The sequence below is a fragment of the Cervus canadensis genome, chromosome 10, assembly GCF_019320065.1.
Source record: "Cervus canadensis isolate Bull #8, Minnesota chromosome 10, ASM1932006v1, whole genome shotgun sequence".
NCBI lineage: Eukaryota > Metazoa > Chordata > Mammalia > Artiodactyla > Cervidae > Cervus > Cervus canadensis.
In genome coordinates, this window is record NC_057395.1 from 64,531,924 (window position 1) to 64,550,851 (window position 18,928).

The 18,928-nt window shown below is 52.3% G+C and overlaps 1 protein-coding gene across 2 annotated transcripts in view; it reads right to left on the reverse strand.

Annotated features, from left to right (window-relative positions):
* The window catches only part of SLA2 (Src like adaptor 2), a 27,347-nt gene extending 9,131 nt beyond the window's left edge, over nucleotides 1-18,216 (reverse strand). Inside the window, exons 1-5 of one of the 2 annotated variants that reach the window (XM_043478694.1) lie at nucleotides 16,506-18,216; nucleotides 13,471-13,604; nucleotides 8,899-8,998; nucleotides 8,451-8,537; nucleotides 6,317-6,420 (exon numbers count right to left, since the gene is read on the reverse strand). In XM_043478694.1, coding sequence (XP_043334629.1) covers nucleotides 6,317-6,420; nucleotides 8,451-8,537; nucleotides 8,899-8,998; nucleotides 13,471-13,561 — 382 coding nt within the window. In that variant the 5' untranslated portion in view covers nucleotides 13,562-13,604; nucleotides 16,506-18,216. Of the gene's footprint in view, nucleotides 1-6,316; nucleotides 6,421-8,450; nucleotides 8,538-8,898; nucleotides 8,999-13,470; nucleotides 13,605-13,728; nucleotides 13,844-16,505 lie in introns of those variants that run through there. The other variant, XM_043478695.1, reaches the window with a different exon arrangement.
* Between the last annotated feature and the right edge of the window lie 712 nt (nucleotides 18,217-18,928).

The window sequence follows — 18,928 nt, forward strand, 5'->3', positions numbered from 1 at the left end:
AGACACCTTGACTTTGTTTCTTTAAGAATCTCTTCTGGGGCTTCCCTGGTGGTCCAGTGGCTGAAAGTCCGCCTGCCAATGCAGGGGACACCAGTTCAGTCCCTGGTCAGGGAAGATCCCACATGCCACGGAGCAACTAAGCCCGTGAAGCACAACTGCTGAGCCGTGTGCTGCCACCACCGAGGCCTGCTCACCTAGAGCCTGTGCTCTCAACAAGAGAAGTCACTGCAATGAGAAGCCCGGGCACCGCAACAAGGAGTGGCCCCTGCTCACCGCAACGACAGAAAGTCTTTGCAGCAATGAAGCCCCAGAGCAGCCAACATTTTTTTTAAAAAAGAAAAGTATCTCTTCTGGAGCTGTGCTGTCACCCTGAAAAAGTTCTCTGGTTGGGAAAGGGCTACATTATCTGAAAATAGTCTCTGGAGGTCAACCAGTGAGCTGAACTAGTGACCAAGTTCCTCTATGGGGCCTGGTTCTCCAGCCACCCCATCTCGGCCATTGTCACCACAGCTACCAGAACCAGGAAGGGTCCTCACAGCTACGCTGGGGACCTGACTGGCAGACTCAGAGCTAATAAGCTCTGCCAACCCCAAGGGGGGACAGGTCTCCTACCAAGACCATCTGTGACCGCTCTCTGTGCCTGGCGTCCTGCTGTCCCATCTCACTGCACGCTGCAGCCAGTCCCAAATATCTACTGCTGTCTCCCAGCTTTAGGACGTCTTCTAAACTTGGACTTTCTGGGTTCATATCCCATAGAGTCACACCATATAACACCCCTGCATACTATAACCCTGCCTGTGTCTCTTAAGACACTATTTGACCTCTCAGATTTGTTTCTTCATCTATAAAGGGGGATAATAATTGTCCCTGTCTCAGGAGATTGCCACAAGGATTCAGATGGTAAAGCAGGTAAAACATTCAGCAGGGTCTGGCATATAGCAAGCACCCAACACTCCTTCTCCGTTCTCTGCCTCTTTGCTCACATTTGTTCCCTTTATATGGAACACTCTTCCACCTGAGTCAACACCAAGTCTTCCTTTTACAACTCAGTTCCTACTCAGACAACTCTCCAGAGCTCGTTCTCTGCCTGGGAGAAGCCCCAGCTCTCCCTCAACACTACCCCACCCATCATATAACCAACGGTGAGCCTCACGAGGGATGGTTCTAATTTATTTGCCCACCATCTTCCCATCTCAGAAAACAGCAGCACGATTCACCCATTACTAAGCTCCTAACCCCAGCATCACCCCTCACAGCTTCCATTCTCTCTTAATCTCCCTTCCAGCCCTACAGAAAAACCTCAATGTACTGGCTACATTCAGAACAAATCTGGAAGCCACCGACTTCTTACTGTGGCTTCCTACTTTCACCTCATCCCCTGCCAGATCCTCTCTTTGCACAGTATAGGGATCAGATTATGTCACTCCCCTGCTTAGAACCCTCCCTGTCACATTTAAAATAGATCAGAAGCCCTCACCCTGGCAACACCTTGTGTGACCTGACTTTCGGTGACCTTGAACCTGCTCCAGGCACGCACCTGCCTCCCGCAGCGGATGCGCCTGTTTACTGGGTTCCTCCTAACTGCTGCGTTCTTGTTCCTTTGTGGCACCTGCCGTGCTGCTGTGTGTGCTCAGACGTGTCTGACTCTGCGACCCCATGGACTGCAGCCCGCCAGGCTCCTTTGTCCATGGAATTTTCCAGGCAAGAACACTGGAGTGGGTTGCCATTTCCTACTCCAGGGCACTTGCCATGATCAGATGCTTAATTACTATTTGTTCGCTATCCACGTTGCCAACTAAACTGTGGGCAGGTATTTTGCTTTTTCTGTTGTTGAATTCCCACCGCTTACAGCAGCGGCTGGCACAGAGTCATCATGCAATATTTGCTGAATGAATTACTGAATCTCAGTGATGAACACTGGACACAGCCATGATTTAAAGCAGACTTGAGGAGTCCTTGCCACCGTTTGTACGCCAACTGCTGTGAGCACCGACGGTGTGAGGGGGCAGTGTACCCTGCCCCAGTTCTTCACCCCCTCTCCTCCCCTCAGTGTACATACATGCACTCATTCACTCATCCATTTATCCAGTAAATATCTGTTGAGCAGGAGCTGGCACTATGCGAGCCCGGGACACAGGTAGTCAGATCTTCGTTCTCTGGGGCATGTGCCAGTGGGACGTCCCTGGCACATGCCTCAGCCAGAATTTTCCTTTATGGTCCTCATCCTTATGTTTAGTTCCCCTGCTCTTAGACCACACACCCGACTTTGTTTTAAGAAATAAATGTCTTGCGGCTGCAGAAGAGGTCTTTTCAGGTAGCTATGGGAATTGAGAGCAAAGGGTGGCAAACAACCTGGGGACTGACATTGCAATGGGTCGTGAAGGATGAGTAGGAGTCGGCCAAGTGGAAGAACGGAGGAGGGGGCTTTCCAGGCTGAGGGAGGCTCGTGTGCAAGGATACAGCAATGGAAAGAACAAGGAGTGTTTGTTCACGGAGTGTTCTGGTAGGCAGTGGGCCGGAAGGCAGGCTGTGTGAGCTGCGGCTGGTGCAGGGCCATTGGGAGACCCGTGGGGGAAAAGGCAAGGTACTGGGCTTGCAGGAAGCTCAGGCAGGCTTAGCCAAGGTCACAGGCTGGCCTGCAGTAACCTGTGGGGTCAGGCACCAGGTTCTCCCAGGTGTTCTGACGATGATGCCAGGAGGAGGGGAGGGGTCCACAATGGTGTGAGGGATTAGACTAAAAGCTCTGAACCTCCACTGAGACCTCTGAGAAGCTAAGAGCCTGGAGGATGCTGCACCTTGGACCCTCAACTGTCTGGAGCCTAAGGGCAGGAACCACAACTTAGCAGGCCTGACTCAGAGGAGATGCTTATAAGTGCTTCTCAGCTGACAGAACGCACAGAGCTGAGCCCCTCAGGGGCAGGAAGCGTGTACAGCTCATCAATCTCTTATGCTCAACAGAGTATCAACACACAGTAGGACAGTAGGAAGGCAAGAGGGTGGTGCTCTTGGGGTCTGGTCCTGGCTCTGACCTCTGAACAGTCCTGGGACCTCCAGAAGTCCTTTGAGCCCCTTCACACATCAAGATTTTCAGCCTGACTCAGGCCCTGCCATGGCTCCCTAGAACACAAGGTACGCCAGAGGGACTCTCGGGGAAGATGTAGAGGCCCCTTCCCCTCCCGACTCCAGGCCCTGAATTGTGTTCTTGGGAGCTCAGTGCCCCAGGACTTCCTCCTTGGTCCACCCACAGGCTCAAAGCCCCTGTAGAATTCCCCTCCCAGAGGTACATCTGCACCTTGGGCCAAAGAAAAGCTGATCCTGGTTTCACCCACTCAGTCAACAGTTAATTACCGTTATATATGACAAGATGCATTATGCAAACATGGAAAAACACTGTCTCTCATTACTTGATTTTGGGTTCCCTAGATTGGAACTGTGTTTTCCAACTTAAAAGAACAGGAGAACTGTCCAAACAGCTTGTGACGAAAGCAGATTTCTGACCTCTGCGCCCCACGTCTTATTTGGCAGGTCTGCAGTGGGGCCCAGGAACACACTGGCAAGATGTTTCCCTGACGATACCTGTACACTCGGGTCTCAGAACCTCCATCCTATGGCGTCACTTGGGCCCCTACAGCTTTAGTGTCAAACTTTTTTTTTGACCACAAACCACACTACGAAATTTTACACTGTGACCCAGGACACAGTTAAAATGATTAAAAACAGAAGTTTGATGAAGTAGTATTTTCCCCAACCCCAGTGAGGCACCCTAGTGTTTCAGCTGTACTTCACTTTAAACACTCACCGGTCCACATTCACCAGCTTAACGGGTCTCAACCTTGGCTGCACATCACAATCACCCAGGGTTGGGGGTGGAGGGGCTTTTATAGCTTCCAGGGCCCAGGCCACACCCCTTTCCAATTAAATCAGTAAGTCTGGGGGTGGAGGGCAGGCATCAGTAATTTATAAATCTCCCCCAGATGATTCTAATACAAAGCCAAGGTCTAGATCAGTCGTGTCTGACTCTTTGCGACCCCATGGACTGTAGCCCACCAGGCTCCTCTGTCCATGGGATTTTCCAGGCAAGAATACTGGAGTGGGTTGCCATTTCCTACTCCAGGGGATCTTCCTGATCCAAGGATCGAACCTGCGTCTCTTGCATCTCCTGCATTTGCAGGTGGGTTCTTTACCACTGAGCCACCTAGGAAGCCCATTAGGTCTAGATCTTAAAGTGTGGTCCCCAGGCTAGCAGTAGCAAGCATGAACTGCGAACTTGTTGGACAGGCAAACTCTCAGGCCCCAGACTTACAAAATCAGAACTGCCTGGACCAGGTCTTTGGTCTAAAAAAACCTCCAGGTGATTCTGATGGCCACCCGGGTTTGAGACCCACTGGTCCATAACCACCGAATTAACCTGATTTCTTGACCCACAAGTGGGTCATGACCCATTTTCTTGACAAGCATTCTCCAAAAGGAAGCCCCAGATGAGAGATCAAAAATTAGTAATGGGAAACTGCTGCCTTTCCTGTAGAATTGGCAATTTTCTTTCTTTTTTGATGAGAGCTGCCTTCTGTACTAATCCCTTCTGGCATTGCTGTGGGAAACTTTAGAGTCAAATCTAACCGTAATCCCAACAGTTTTGTGAATCCTTAGAGATCTTATGGACCTTTTACACCTTAAACTCATACAGTGCTGGCTATCAGTTATGTCTCAATAAAAGTGGAAGGAAAAAAAAAAGACCCTACGGATTCTTATCTGCTTTCTCCTTTATTTCTCCACTGGTTCTTCCTGTATATATACCTTCTTAGGAAGGGGGCAGAGTGGCAATAAGTTCCGGTCACTATGCTCTTGGGGTTCAATCAGGCCAGAGAAGGGGTGGGGGTGGGGCAGCTGAGCACTGGAGCACTTTCTGCGGCTTCTCAAGCTCACTGGGCCTGGTCTGCAGCACCCCTGCCCCCAACAGCACCGCTGTGGTTTCCTGTTTGTAGCTACCGCACTTGAGCCAGCCCCCGACCCTGGTCAGCCTAAGGGTGTGTGAGGGGGTGATGCTAGTACTTTCTGCAAAACAGTAGGAGGGGCTGGGGAGAAGTGGAGTCGGGACGGGAAGAAGGAAGAAAAGGAGAAGAAAGGAAAGGAGAGGCAAACATGTGCTGGAAGGAGCCCCAGGAGAGAGACTTGAGGAGAGAATCGAGTACGCCCCAGACAATGCATCAAAGTTAGTTCAGTTTAGGACAAGCACACAAAGCCCATCCTACAAAGCCTCTCCCCAGTCCATCCCTGAGGTTGGAATGAATCACCGTTATCATCATAGGTGGGCCTCTCTTGGGGGTCTGAAGTGAGATGAACCTCAGCTGGGTTTGAACCCCAGCTCTGCACTTATTATCTGTATCTCCCTAGGGAAATCGTTTCTCTTCTCTAAAAGTCTCAGTTTCCTCATCTGTAAAATGGGAACATTGTAAGTACAACCCCTGCCCCCGCAACAGGGTTGTGTGAAGGCAGTTAAAGGGCCTAACATAAATGTGAACATTGTTCCTCTCTGTCCCTGCTGTAAGGGACATCCGGCTGCAGTTCAGAGAGTAAGCAAGGGCATCAGAGACAGACTTGTCTTCATGTTTTGTTTGCAAAGGCCCTGAACCTGGGGTGTGAGCGGCCCCATTTGGATGTGCAGCGTGACAGGTCTCCATCCCTCTGTGGGCCTCTGTTTCCCCATCTGCACAGCAGAGAGAGGAGGGTCATGAGGTGATTCCTGGTGGGTTCTCTGGCTCCAACTGGCTAATGACCCAAAGCACAGAGACCTTGTCAACTTGTCAACATTTTGCCAAGAGATCAGGATTCTGTTGTGTCTTGGGGAGGAGAAATCATTGCTGGTCAAGGCAGGGAATGACTATACTCTCCTATGACTATATGATAAGTCCTGGTTGCCAAAGCGTTGGCTGAGCCTAGATCCCTTCTGTGGGCAATTCACACCCACTTTTGGAAATGCAAGTCATTGCCTCATTTTTTTTTTTTTTAATATTTTCACTTATTTATGTGGCTGCACTGGGTCCCAGATGCAGCACATGGGATCTTTAGTTGTGGCATGTGGAAACTAGTTCCCCAACCAGGGACCAAACCCCGGGCCCCTGCGTTTGGAGCCACCGGGGGGTCCCCGTTCCCTGTTGTTGATGGTTCTCTTGGCATGTGGTCAGTTAGTCAGGCCGCCCGACTCCGAGGCCAGTCTCCAGCCCTTCACATCTGGCCTCCTATCGCTACCCCCGAGTCACATCACACCTGACTCTTGGCACGACAGGGACGAGCCCAGGGTGGCGCTGAGCTTACCCACCTCTCCTGGTCTGGCTCTCCCGGATGAGGAAGGCCCCTCCGCGGTTACCAGGCAGCAGCAACAGTTCCTCAGCTTTCTCCCGGCTCAGGCCCTCATACAGCCACCTGGGGGTGGGGAGAGATGGTCGGGGGTCAGCCTGGGGGTGGGTGGGCCAAGACCCTACTGGAACCTCTCCTGCCTCTGTGGACCTCCAATTTCAACTGTCCCATGGAGAGCTGGCCTCGGAGTCTCTCAGGCCCCGCAGCTGTGTCCTGGTCCTGGCTCCAGGGCCCTCAGAGGACAATCTCACAGGGTCAGCCCCAGTCTTCTCTGACTGGAGACCTCATTCCCAAATGGCCAGGGTCTGGGGGCAGGTTAGGTGATCCCAGATCCTCTCCTGTCACCCACCCAGTTCCCCCAGCGCCCCTACGCCATTCACTCACATTTCTAAGCCTTCACCTCTCTAAGAATTGTTCCTTTTTTTTAAGTTTAGTGAATATTTTATTTGAACAGTTTAAAGTTTAACTATGTAGCCAAATGGTGTGCAGGTGAACATTTACCCATTATCACTGAAATCTCACTTCCACTGGAGCTTATTTGTGGGTTGAAAGTTTGGAACTAGAATGTTCAAGACATTCTAAAATTTTGAGGAAAAAAATCATGTAGCCCACGAATCTCCATACGTGCTTCTGATGCTGGGATTCTTGATAATTCTGAGCCCACATCTTCCTTCTCTCTTCATTTAATCCCTCACCCATATATGCCCACAAGGGACTTCATTGCCATGGAAAGTTAAAGGAAGTTTTGCAGGAAGTTTTTGGCATACTAGTCCATCTGCGTCACACTGTCCCGAGTCATTCCTGGGTTGTTGCTGTTGTTCAGTGGCTAAGTCGTGTCCAGCTTTTTGTGACCCCATGAACTGTAGCCCACCAGGTCCTCGGTCCTCCACTATCTCCAGAGTTTGCTCAAATTCAAGTCCACTGAGTTGGTGATGCTATCTAACCATCTCATCCTCTGCCACCGTCTTCTCCTTTTGCCTTCAATCTTTCCCAGCATCAGGCTGGGGGGCCCAAGCAAAGCCTTAAGAAGCCAATTTGATGGAAATGGCTGTCATTGTCTGAATTTTCACAGTCTAAGCCAGAGTCAGGGTTGAGTTGATCCCAAGTAAAGAGAGAAGCTGTGATTCTCTTGGTGCCAGCAGCAAACTTAGCCTAATTTTATAGCAAATAAAACACATCCCTTCATAAAGAGGCTACGAATGAAGTCATGGCCAGAAAGGGGACTGACTCTTAGAGGTAGTCGGTGTCTCCTCAGTTCAAACTTCAGTGTCAGCTTTGGACACAAAACTCTGCCCAGCAGGCCTAGGCCACGGAGAGATGTGTAGGCCAGGTGGGTTTCACCCGACCTCTGTGTGAACTGATTCTGTGAGGGGTTCTCATGTCTCAGGATCAGAGCCAGGCATCCCGTGAAGCTTCAGAAAGTAAGGCCGTCCCTGAGTTCTGAGTTTTCCTCAGAACTGAAGAGCGGCTGTCACAGTGCACACAGGGACACGTTCCTGGCTCCAGGTTATTCACTGCCTTTCTCTCTCGACACAGAATTTGCTCAGAAGTCAGTCTGTCCCTTACTTTGGCAAAAGATGGCTCATACTTTGTTAAGAGACCATGTGTGCCCAAGTCCAGTCATCCCAAGTAAATACCTCTTGGAAGGACCGCCCGAGGAGGCTCCCTGGGGACATTGATGCTCAGCATTCTCCACCACCAGATTCTTGCGTGTGCGTGTGTGCTAAACCACTTCAGTTGTGTCCGACTCTTTGTGACCCTATGGACTGCAGCCTGCCAGGCTCCTCTGTCCATGGGATCCTCCAGGCAAGAATACTGGAGTGGGTTGCCATGCCCTCCTCACCAAATTCTTGGCCACCCTCTAAGGACCAGGCGCCACATCTCCATGAGGCCTTCACGAGCCCCCTCCCCTGGGGTCCCAAGCCTCACAGGCTGACCTAAGAGAGTCAGTTGTTAGCTCCTCTGGAGGACAGGGTCCTGGCCTGATTCTCCACTGACGCCAGCTCTGCTCAGATAAGACTGGGCGTACAGAACCACACGTGTGGGAGGAGACAGCAGGAAGCCCCGTCGAGGCAGGGCCTGGGGTGGGGACTCACCCATGGGAGATTCTGGCCACGTGGATGCTGGGTACACTGTACTCTCTGCCTGAGATGTCCGACAGCACCGTCCACCAGTCTCCATCCCTGGAGAGAGAAGGATGAGGGGGCCCCCTTCTCAGAAAGGCCAGGCCCTGGGAAGTGCTCCTGGGGGATTCATGGGGACCCTCCAGGCTGGGTCCTGTGGCTACCTGTCCCACCTAAGTGTCCCAGGTTTCCCTGCACCAGCCGATCCAGGTACCTCCTGGGCAGCAGATGTCTGATTCAGGGCCCCTCCCCACTGCTTCTCTCTGCAGGAGTGTCAAGCTGTAGACACTCAGCTTGTGTGAGCTCAGAACCAAAGGCCACGCTCTTTTCTCCTGGAAGGGGCCCCTCCCCCCATGAGTGCATCTTTAGGGATTGGGGGAAGGGACAGAGCACCCCACCCAGTGCCCTTGGAAAGACTTACTCCGAGATGATGGTCAACGGCTCACCCAGTCTCAGCGACAGCTCTGCCTGCTCGCCCACTGGGAAACTGCCCAGGGCCACAGCCTTGGCCTGGCTCCTCTCTGGAGGGAGGGACAGAGGCGATCACCTTCTGGCCAGAAGTGAGGCCCAGTGGAGGCTGGGCTCCTCCATCAGTCCTCCCACAGGCACCCGGGGCGGCATGTCTGCTGGGCTCCCAGAGGGTGCCTGGATCTGATGCTTTTCCACAGGGCTGTGTAGAGCCCTAGGGCACCCAGACATCTCCTGGGGCCCCTCAGGGAGAGGACTGGTGCGGCAAGGGCAGTGGGGCTCCTGACTACACCCCCCCCTTTTTTTTTTGACTGTGCGGGGTCTTCGTTGCTGTGCACAGGCTTTCTCGAGTTGCAGCAAGTAGGGGCTACTCTCCAGCTAGTTGCAGTGTGTGGGCTTCTTGCTGTGGTGGGTGGAGTATGGGCTCCAGAGTGCGTGGACTCAGTGGTCGAGGCGCATAGGCTTAGTTGCCCTGTAGCATGTGGGATCTTAGTTCTTGGACCTGGGATAGAACCCGTGTCCCCCGCACTGGCAGGCAGATTCTTAACCATTGGACCACCAGGGAAGTCCCTACAACCCCATTGTTACACAGATCATCATAGGAGATTTTGTTAGAGGAATTCTGCTGCTCAGCAAACTTAAAACTGACAGTTTTAAGCAGGTATTAGCCTGAATTTCTGAGCTCAGCTTCTGAAAGGCACTGATGAGGTGGTTACCAGATGGACCAGCTTTGAGGGGCTGGGAGGGGAACACAGGAGGGTGAGGACTCCTCGAGGGGCCCAGGACATCACCCATCTGGACGGGCACTGTAACTCTGGAGTGCCTGCATGTGGGCAGAGTTGTTCTCTCGTGACTTTTGTTCTGAGCCACAGGCTCAAGTCTGTGCTGTCCCCTCAGAAGTGCAGCCCCAGGCCCGCTGAGACAGGCCTGGCCCAGAGCAGGCGCCCAGCAGGAGCGCGTGGCTCTGTCAAGTGTCCGAGCCATACACTTGCCATATCTTGCTGAGCACCTGCTGTATGCATCATCTCTCTTCAGCCCCATGACACAGCAAGGCAACTGAGGCTCCGCAGGACACTCTGCTGGGAGTCCTTCTCCACCCACGGGCCCAGGGTGGGTGGACTGGCCCGCACAGCACATCTCTGAAAGGCCTAGACTGCCTGGGAGGCTGACATGCAAAGAGGGAGTCACAGAGAAAGAGCCACCCCCACTCAGACCCCCCCCACCCCCCCCGACCCCCCCCTCCAACCCCAGACTGGTCCTGAGAACACAGGGGCCTTGAGGCCTAACCGTGAAGTTGGAGAGCGGGTGGCAAGCGGCTACCTTTAGCACAGGATGTTCATCCCCTCGCCCCACTGGGGCCCAGACTGTCCCATCTAACTAGACCTCCTGACGCCTGTCCAGGCCCAATTTTACTGAAAAATCCCATCCTACTGAGCACCCTTCACCCACACCCCAGTGGCCCCCCTCCCATTCCTCCTCGTCCCATCTCAGTAGGGGCCTCTGCATCAAGCTATGAGAAGCAGTCAGGGCCAGAAAGAAAGGTTTATGTAACTCATAGATGTTCCTCAGGGCCTGAGAGGCCTCTGTGAGGCCCTCTAGACAGAGCTGGGGCCCCAGGAAGTGAGGGAGGGAGAGAAGAGGACAGACAAGGACCCAGGGGACAGGGCGGGGCAGACTCAGGGCTGGACTCTTTATGGGGGCTGAGGGCCTCCAGGACATGGACAGAGTGAGGCTGAGATTCTGAAAATGGACCGGTTCCTGCATGTTCTCCCAGACCCACGTGGAGATCCCCTTGTTCACCCAAGACTGGAGTCCTCAGAGCCTGGGGCCTGGCCATCCCACGGGGCAGAGGAATGCCTGATGCTCAAATACATGGTGCAAGTAAGTCTGAGAGTGTCCTGCGACAAGAATGGAAGCAGGTGGCCAGAAGGGCCCCTTTCCCTTCTGGAAGCCCTGGTTTTGCATCCCCAGGAGCCACTGAGTTGCACATGCTGCCCCCTGATGGGCCCCCTCCAGTGGCTGAGTCACCTTCATCCGTCACTCTTTGGAGGAAATGAAATGTCCCTTCCCTGACGAGCCTCTCAGCTCACACTCTGAATCAGAGACCCTTAAAACTGTCACCAAAATCTAAAACAACTGTAACTGATGGTTGCTTTAGCTCCTGTCTCGGGGCGATGCCTGCCTTGTCCACAGCTGTGGCCTGTCCTTCCCCTGGAGACCCTGGGAGAGGGGGGTACCCAGTTCCCCTCTGTTCCCACAGGCAGGGAGGGCCCCAGCACACCTGCTGGGGGTCACCCTCTCAGCTGCCTCGCTGTGAGTCAGAGTTGCCTTGGGGGCACTGCCTGTGGCTTGATTCAGAGGAAACAAGGTGGAGGTCTGTGTGGTTTCCAGATCTCTTCCTGCAGGGCCCCAGACTCTGGGTGTACAGTGAGTGGCAAAGAGGAGGCAGCTGCCTACCCACCAGGTGTCTGCAGGGTCCAGGTGTCGACAACACCTGGATCTGGGATCTGGGGGAGGCTGGTATTAAAGAAGGGAGGATACTGGGCCTTCCCTGGGGGTCCAGTGGTTAGGACTACTGACTTCCACTGAAGGAGGCACGGGTTTGATCCGAGGTCGGGGAACTAAGATCCCACATGCTGTGCAGTGTGGCCAAAAAGAAAACAAATTACAAAAAAAAAAAAACAAGAGGAGGATATTGGGGATGCAGGCAGAGAAGTGGAAAGGACGCCCCCGCCAATGTAGAGGACTTCTCAGATTGGGGGCAACACCCGCCAAACACAGACATCCAGACTGTGGCTCTGCACTCTGCCACTTCTGTTTAACTGTGTGGCTGTGTTCTTCCTCCTAGAAGTGCTGATGGTTCTTGTTATCTGTGATGGTTACTTTTGTGTGTCAGTGTGGCTAGCCCACAGTACTCAGATATTGGGTCAAACACTAGTCTAGATGCTGCCATGCTGCTGCTTTTTTTTTTTTTAGAGGAGATTAACATTTAAGTCAGTTGTTGTTCAGTCATTAAGTTGTGCCCAGCTCTTTGCAGCACCGTGGACTGCAGCACGTCAGGCCTCTCTGTCCTCCCTGGAGTTTGCTCAGCTTCGTGTCCATCGAGTCAGTGATGCCATCCAACCATCTCATTCTCCACCACCCCGCTCTCCCTTTGCCTTCAATCTTTCCCAGTATCAGGGTCTTTTCCAGTGATTTAAATCAGGAGGTTTTGAATTACCCTCTACAATGTGAGTGGATCTTCTCTAGTCAGTTGAAGACTGAGAGAAAAAGGCTGATGTCCTTGGAGGAAGAGAGAATCCTGCCTCCAGGGTCCACTCTGGAATTCAGCAGCATCACCTCCTCCCGGGTCTCCAGCCTGCTGACCTGCCTTGCAGACTTCAGACTGGCCACTCCACAACTGTGTGGGGCAATTTCTTAAATTCTCTCTTACACATGTGTGCACACACATACTCTACTAGTTCTCTCTCTCTCTGGGGGCTGCTGACAAATGCATTATCAAAACCCCAAATCAGAAAGTGATGTTAAAAAAAAAAAAGAAAGTGATGTTAGAAAGGATTTGTGGGCTGTTTTAGGGAACAAGAAACAAACTGGGGCTATAGTTCTAACATCAAAGTATTAGATACTGCAGGATATTTTGATGGCCTAATCATCTTAATCATCTGACTCACTGGAAAAGACCCTGATGCCAGGAAAGACTGAAGGCGGGAGGAGAAGGGGACGACAGAGGATGGGATGGTTGGATGGCATCACTGACTCAATGGACATGAGTTTGAGCAAGCTGCGGGAGTTGGTGATGGACAGGGAAGCCTGGCGTGCTGCAGTCCATGGGGTTGCAGAGTCGGACACGACTAAGCAACTGAACTGAACTGAACTGAATCATCATAAAAACAGACATTTTTAGTCAGGACTGCCTTAGAAAACCACAATGATAGGTTCAGCCTATGCCTTGTATGAACTCACTTTTTCCAGGCATCATAGCTCTATTTTGCTTCAAGTATTTCACAGCACCTCTCAGGATAACAGCATCACCATCCAGCAGAACTTTCTGTGCTGATGGAAATGTTCTATAATTGTGTTGTCCAATAAGGTAGCTACTAGCTACATACGGCTGGTGAGCACTTAAAATAAGGCTGGTGTGACTGAGGAGCTGAATCTTTGATTTTAATTAATTTCAGTCTAAACCGAAATAGCAACATAAGGTTAGTGGCTGTGGTAATGGACGGTGCAGCTTTGGAGAGCAGCGAAAGTGGGCTGGTCTGAGAGCTGCAGCTCAGTCTCTGGATAAGCTGAGTTAGGAGGAGAGAAGCCGTGGGAGATGCCTGGGGGCCCATCACACCCTCTGGTTCGCTCCTGTCACCCTCTCACATATTCTAGTTTATCTGTTTTAATGTTCTGACCACTAATATGTACGTTCCCCCAGAGCAGGAACCCTGGCCGTGTGGTTCATGGGGAGGCAAACGCTCAAAGCTATGTTGATACTTAAAGCTGTGTTGGAGTGGCTGCCCTGGGGCCCACAGCCTACCTGCTTGCATGGGCTCAGGATCTTGGTGTTGCACACAGGGGCTGAAGCTTGGGCTTGGAAGGGCTTTCCCCCTGCTGGGCTGACTTCCCATCGTTCCTCAGAAGAACACTCAGGAGCACATCGCCAAGAGAAATCTGAAAGAGATGCTGTGATGGGGATGTGCCACGGCTGCCCGAGCCTGGTGCCCAGACCCCCGCCTCCTCCCGCTCCTGCCCACCCCCCCTCCACCCCACCCTGCCCCAGCTCAGCCCTGCTGACCTCCTGGCCGACACAAGGGAATGAGATCCCTCCAGTCAGGACCAGGCTCCAGCCCCTCCCCACCAGACTCTGAAGGCTTTCTGCAAACCGGAACTTGTTTTCTTTCCATCCCATCTTTTCTATGCTGCAGCCATGCTCCATTCAATGTTTCTGGGCCTTTCCCTGTGTGAAGTCCCCTCTCACTGGCTGGAAGACCCTTTTCCCATTTCCGGCCTGTCTGTATCCCACCCTCCCCAGGAAGTTTTCCCTGAATCCCCCAGCCCTAGCTGCTCATTGCTATGGTTCCTCAGAACCACTACCTGACCTGGGATCACATTCTGTCACCTGGGAGGCAGGGGCCAATGACAGGACAGAGTTCATTCCTTCCAGGCACACCGGGACCCATGGCTAGGTGGGCAAGGGGGATCTGAGGGGGCTTGGGAGCTGGCATGTCTCGCAAGCTTAGCTGACACTGAGTGGCTAGTGTCACAGGGCAAAGTAAGATGCCTGGGAGACTGTATGACACAGTGATGACTTGCAAGTCTTTGCAGGATTGGTTGTCAAACCATTTCCCTCTCTTTGCCTCCATTTCCTCATTTGAAAAAGGGGATAACGACACCCACCATACGGGCCTGAGAGATAACGCGTGTGAAGAGGCTAGCCAGCGCCTGTTTTTCCTTTCTCATACCCTGAATGTCACTTCACCAGAGGCTGTTTCTGGGGACCTTCCCTTGTGTCCCTCTCAGCTCCCTGCTGTGCTCTTCCCAATTTTTAATTATTCATGTACTGGGGTGCTTGTTTAACCAGTCACGATTCCATAGCATGCTGTGAACAAGGATCTACCTCTCCGTTTGCCCATTTCCTCAGCATTTTCACCCACAGATGGCACTTGATGCACATTATCTAAGTGGATGGACTGATTATAAGCTCTTCGGATAGGTGTCTTATCCTTAATCTCTAAGCTGTGCCCAACTCTTGCAACCCCATGGGCTGTAGCCCGCCAGGCTCCCTTGTCCATGGGATTCTCCAGGCAAAAACACTGGGGTAGGTAGCCATTTCCTTCTCCAGGGGATCTTGCCCATTATCCTTAGAATAATTTAAATTCTCAGGTTTCCATGGTAATGCTGATTTTTTCAAACAATATATTATTAAGATGTTGCAGGAAGGTGGTTTCATTCTTTGAGACAGTTTCAGTCTTTTCTCTAGAGACAGGACACGATTACAGCAGTGTGGGGACACGGCAGGCTCCATTGTGCCTTTGAACATCTCCCCACCCCTGGGTGAGGACAGCTGCTTGCCATGATTGTGGAGGGGCTCCCATGGCCTCACCAGCCATCCTGTCTGAGGAGTAAAGGTCCTGCTTTAGAGGTTAGAACATTTATCTGTGAAACTATCTGCCGTCTCATGCCATCGACAAGGGGAAAACAGGATCTGTTTGCCCTCCCTCCCGGGGGAGCTCAGGCCCACCCTTAGGGGATGGCTCCTGGCAGCCACTTCCTGCTCAGACTTGGGAATCCTGAAACCCTGGCAGCCCAAGCTGGTGCTGCTGCCTCCTGGGGTCTCTGCTTCCCTCAAGGTCAAGGCAGCTCTTCATGGTCAGGTTTTCAACAGTCCTGCTGGTCCCAGCCTTTCCTTCCCCCTTGGGTATGAGGTACAGACATGGGTTCAGAAAACTCCTGGGACAGATCATGCCTGGCTAGCGCGAGGGCTTAATTCAGACCAACCAAACTCGAGCTGTGTGACCTCAGGCAAAGCAGACAACTTCTCTGAGTCTCATGTGTGAACCTGGGAATAATACTGACGCTACAGGTTGTGAGGAGAAGCTGAGCAGCCCAGCAGGGAGTGTGTGCTCAGTGAAGGTTACTTTCTTCTCCTTGAGCAAGACAGTCACCACAGTTACCAACCACACTAAACCCAGAGGCTTCTTCCCGCAGCAGGTGGGGGTGGGGGCTGGGCCCACAGAGGCAGGAGAACCCTGCACACAGGCTGCCAGCCCCCAGCACTCTGCCGGCTCCCTTCACCTGGCCAGGTCAAGGTCGGGAAGACTTCTGGGGGCAGCCGTGGGTGGGCAGACCTAGGAGGAGGAGGTGGTATTGGCCCAACTTCAAGAGAAAGAATCTAATAAAAACTGTGTAAGTATCTGAACAACTTACTCATGTTAGGCACTTTGCAGGGGCCCAGGCATGGGCGGAAGGAAAGAGTTAAAGACAGCTGAGGTCAGCACACGGCCCACATTGTTTTGATCATCGCACTTGACCTTTTGAGAGATCGGCAGAATTTGGATAACATTCCAAACAGTGACCAGGGCCCAGAGAAGGTGACCTCGAGTCTTCTGTGAGTGTGTGCTTCTGAAGATCATTTCTCAGTGGTGGAGGTAAGTCACAGATTTGGACTGAGCTAAAGGGGAGAACCCCTGCCCTCCCTTTTAGCTCAGAAAGATCAGCTGAAGACCTTTTTGAGAGTAACTGTAGACTCCGGAACTGAACGTGCCTTCAGAGGTTATAATCTAGACTCCTCGTATCCAATGACACCATACAGCTATCGCTGAGAGGGTCCCCACATCACACAGCAAGTTGGGAACTGAGATGGGACCAGAATGGGACCAGAATGAAAAGCAGCTGGAGGGAACAGCAAAGGGGGAGAGGAGGACCCTCAGAAGCTGCTTCTCACAGCCTCAGCAGAACCAACTCCCCTTTCCCTTGAGCTTATTTTCCAACCATACAGCCCACTCCGTCTTGAGGGGACCATCCTTCCTCACAGTCCCAAGGCCATCGGAAAACACAAACAAGCATACTTACTGGTTTCCTGTCATCAGAGTCTTGGGGCGGGGGCCCAGCTAAGATGCATGCTTTAGCTGAAGAGGTTGGAGCTCTCGGTGGGGTGGAAAGTCTTCTGGAAGTCTACCAACGTCCTTGCTTCTAGGCCACCCAGAAATCTCTTGGCCTGTGAGAGTCTTCAGGGAGCTTTGGGGAGCTCAGCATCTGCCTGTGGTAGCAGTCTGTAGCCCGGGGATGGGATAGGAGCCCTGTGCTCCTCAGAGACCTCTGGGTAGGTGGCCCTGTCAAGTACAGCCAGGCAGGGAACCAGGACCCGCGTCTCTGAGCTCTGCTGCAGGGTCCTTGGGGCTCCCGGCTCACATCTGCAGGCTCTGTGGTTCTCACAACCACCCGTTTCCTCTGACGGCATCACAGACCATCAAGGAGCCACCTTCCCCAAGTTCCTGTTTGTGGGGGAGAAGCAGCTGCCGCGTCACGATCCTGGAGAGAGAGGTTTCTCATCTGGCTCTGGGGTTTGGGTCTGTTCTGAGGGACAGAGACCCAAGGTAAATGGGTAGCCAGACTTCCCTGATCGTCACCATCACCTGAGGGGGCTCGCTAGTCTCAGATCCCTGGGACCCTCCCACATCTTCTAAATCCAAGTCAGCAGAGAAGCAGCCCCCAGACTCTGAATCTTCACCACTCCAAGAGATTCCTCTGGCTGGCAAGTATGGGAAGCAATGCCATGAAGGGATGTGTCCCAACCTTTACTGTGTCTAGGAAGCCCTTGGGGATCTTGTTAAACAGTAGATTCTGGTTCTGTGAGTCTGGGTGGGGCTCAAGATTATGCACTGCTAACAACTCCCAGTGGATAAAACCATGTTGACCATCTGGGAGCCACACTGTGTGTAGCAGGACCTGGACAGTGGTTCTTCAAGTGTGGTCCCTAGGCCAGTAGCCTCAGTATCATCTGGGACTTTGTTTCATAGGAGGATTCTCAGGGCCCATCTTAGATCTACCCAATCAGAAACTCCATGGTGGAGGGCCAGCAACCTGTCTTCACAAGCCCTTCCCGTGATCCTTATGATGCATTCCCTAACCTTGAGACTCACTCTGCTAGGATGAAGAATCTCTGATAAAACTGTCTCGGACTGGTGTGCTTAAATCAGTTAATAACATTCAAATAAATTTAAATAAAAACCTCAGCTCATTAGCATCAAAATAATCACACCCACTTGTTATCTCCCCTTTAGGGGGCTTAGCAATCCTGGAGACAGATGCTTTGAATACAAAACTGTCATTCACAGACAATGCAGCCTGTTTTGGGGCCTTGCTGTACCTGGGCTCATGGTCTCCCTTTCTCCTGGGGAAGGATTGTTTGAGATTTAACTCCTGAGGCATGTGGCGTGGAGAGTGGAGGGCCAGAGTGGAAGGCCTCCCCTCTTTAAGAAAGTTCTAACCAGCATGCTAGAGTGGGTGACGGCCCCCCAAGGATGTGGCCTGTGGCTGGGAGGGACCTGATCGCAGGCCCAACCCCCTGCTCTTGCCGCCACACCACTGTGATGTCCATCTTTCCATTTGACAAACAGCCTTTCGCACTGGCCTTAAGGAGCGGTCCATGAGCAGGGAATGACATCTCTGGTCTAAAAATAATCCCACCATATGCTCTCCCGTTCCACTCAGGGAGGCACCTGAAAAATCAGAGAGTTTAAAGCCTAGATGTGCTGCTCTATTAGTTTCTTGACTATTTTTAAGTTAGTTACCTCTGGGCCTGTCTTCTTTTTTTTTTTTTTTTAATGGGCCTGTCTTCTCATCCATAAAATTGCAATAGGTCTACCTTCCTGGATCAGAGGAGGGTCACACAAGATGATGAAAGGGCTCGATCTGCAGTGGGTGCTCAATAAAAGCCTTAATAAAACACGAAAATGCACTGATTCTGGAAGAACTAGGAACCTTGTCGAGTAGGTGTCTCTGGCGACACCACCTGACTTTCCTCAACTGTTCTTTGTAAAATGCACTGCCCACTTCGCAGAGCTGCCACAAGAACTGGGTGAGAGAGTTTACGCGGAAAAGCTTAACACAGTCATCGTGTGTAGCGTCTACCTGGCCACTTCCTTACCTCTCACAAAGTATGCGCTCCAACTTTTTTTTCTTATAATATTGAATAGAAAGAAAGAAAATGAAAATGAGAAGAGGATGAGTGTGGGAAGGACCAGCTGGGTGTAGTCAGCTGGGGCCTGACTCCAGGCACAAAGCCAAGCTGGGAAAGAGGCAACCATCCGCACCGTGCAGCGAAGATGGCTGGAGCCGGGCGGGTTCTTAGAGCAGCCGTGGCCGTTAGACCACCTGCAGCTCTGGAACTGCGTGTTGGACGGTGTTGTCAGGCACTCAGCGCGGACACCTGGTCTGCCCACGGGCACTGGTTTTCTGTCCTCTACTAGGAGGGGCAGGGTCAAGTCATTTTA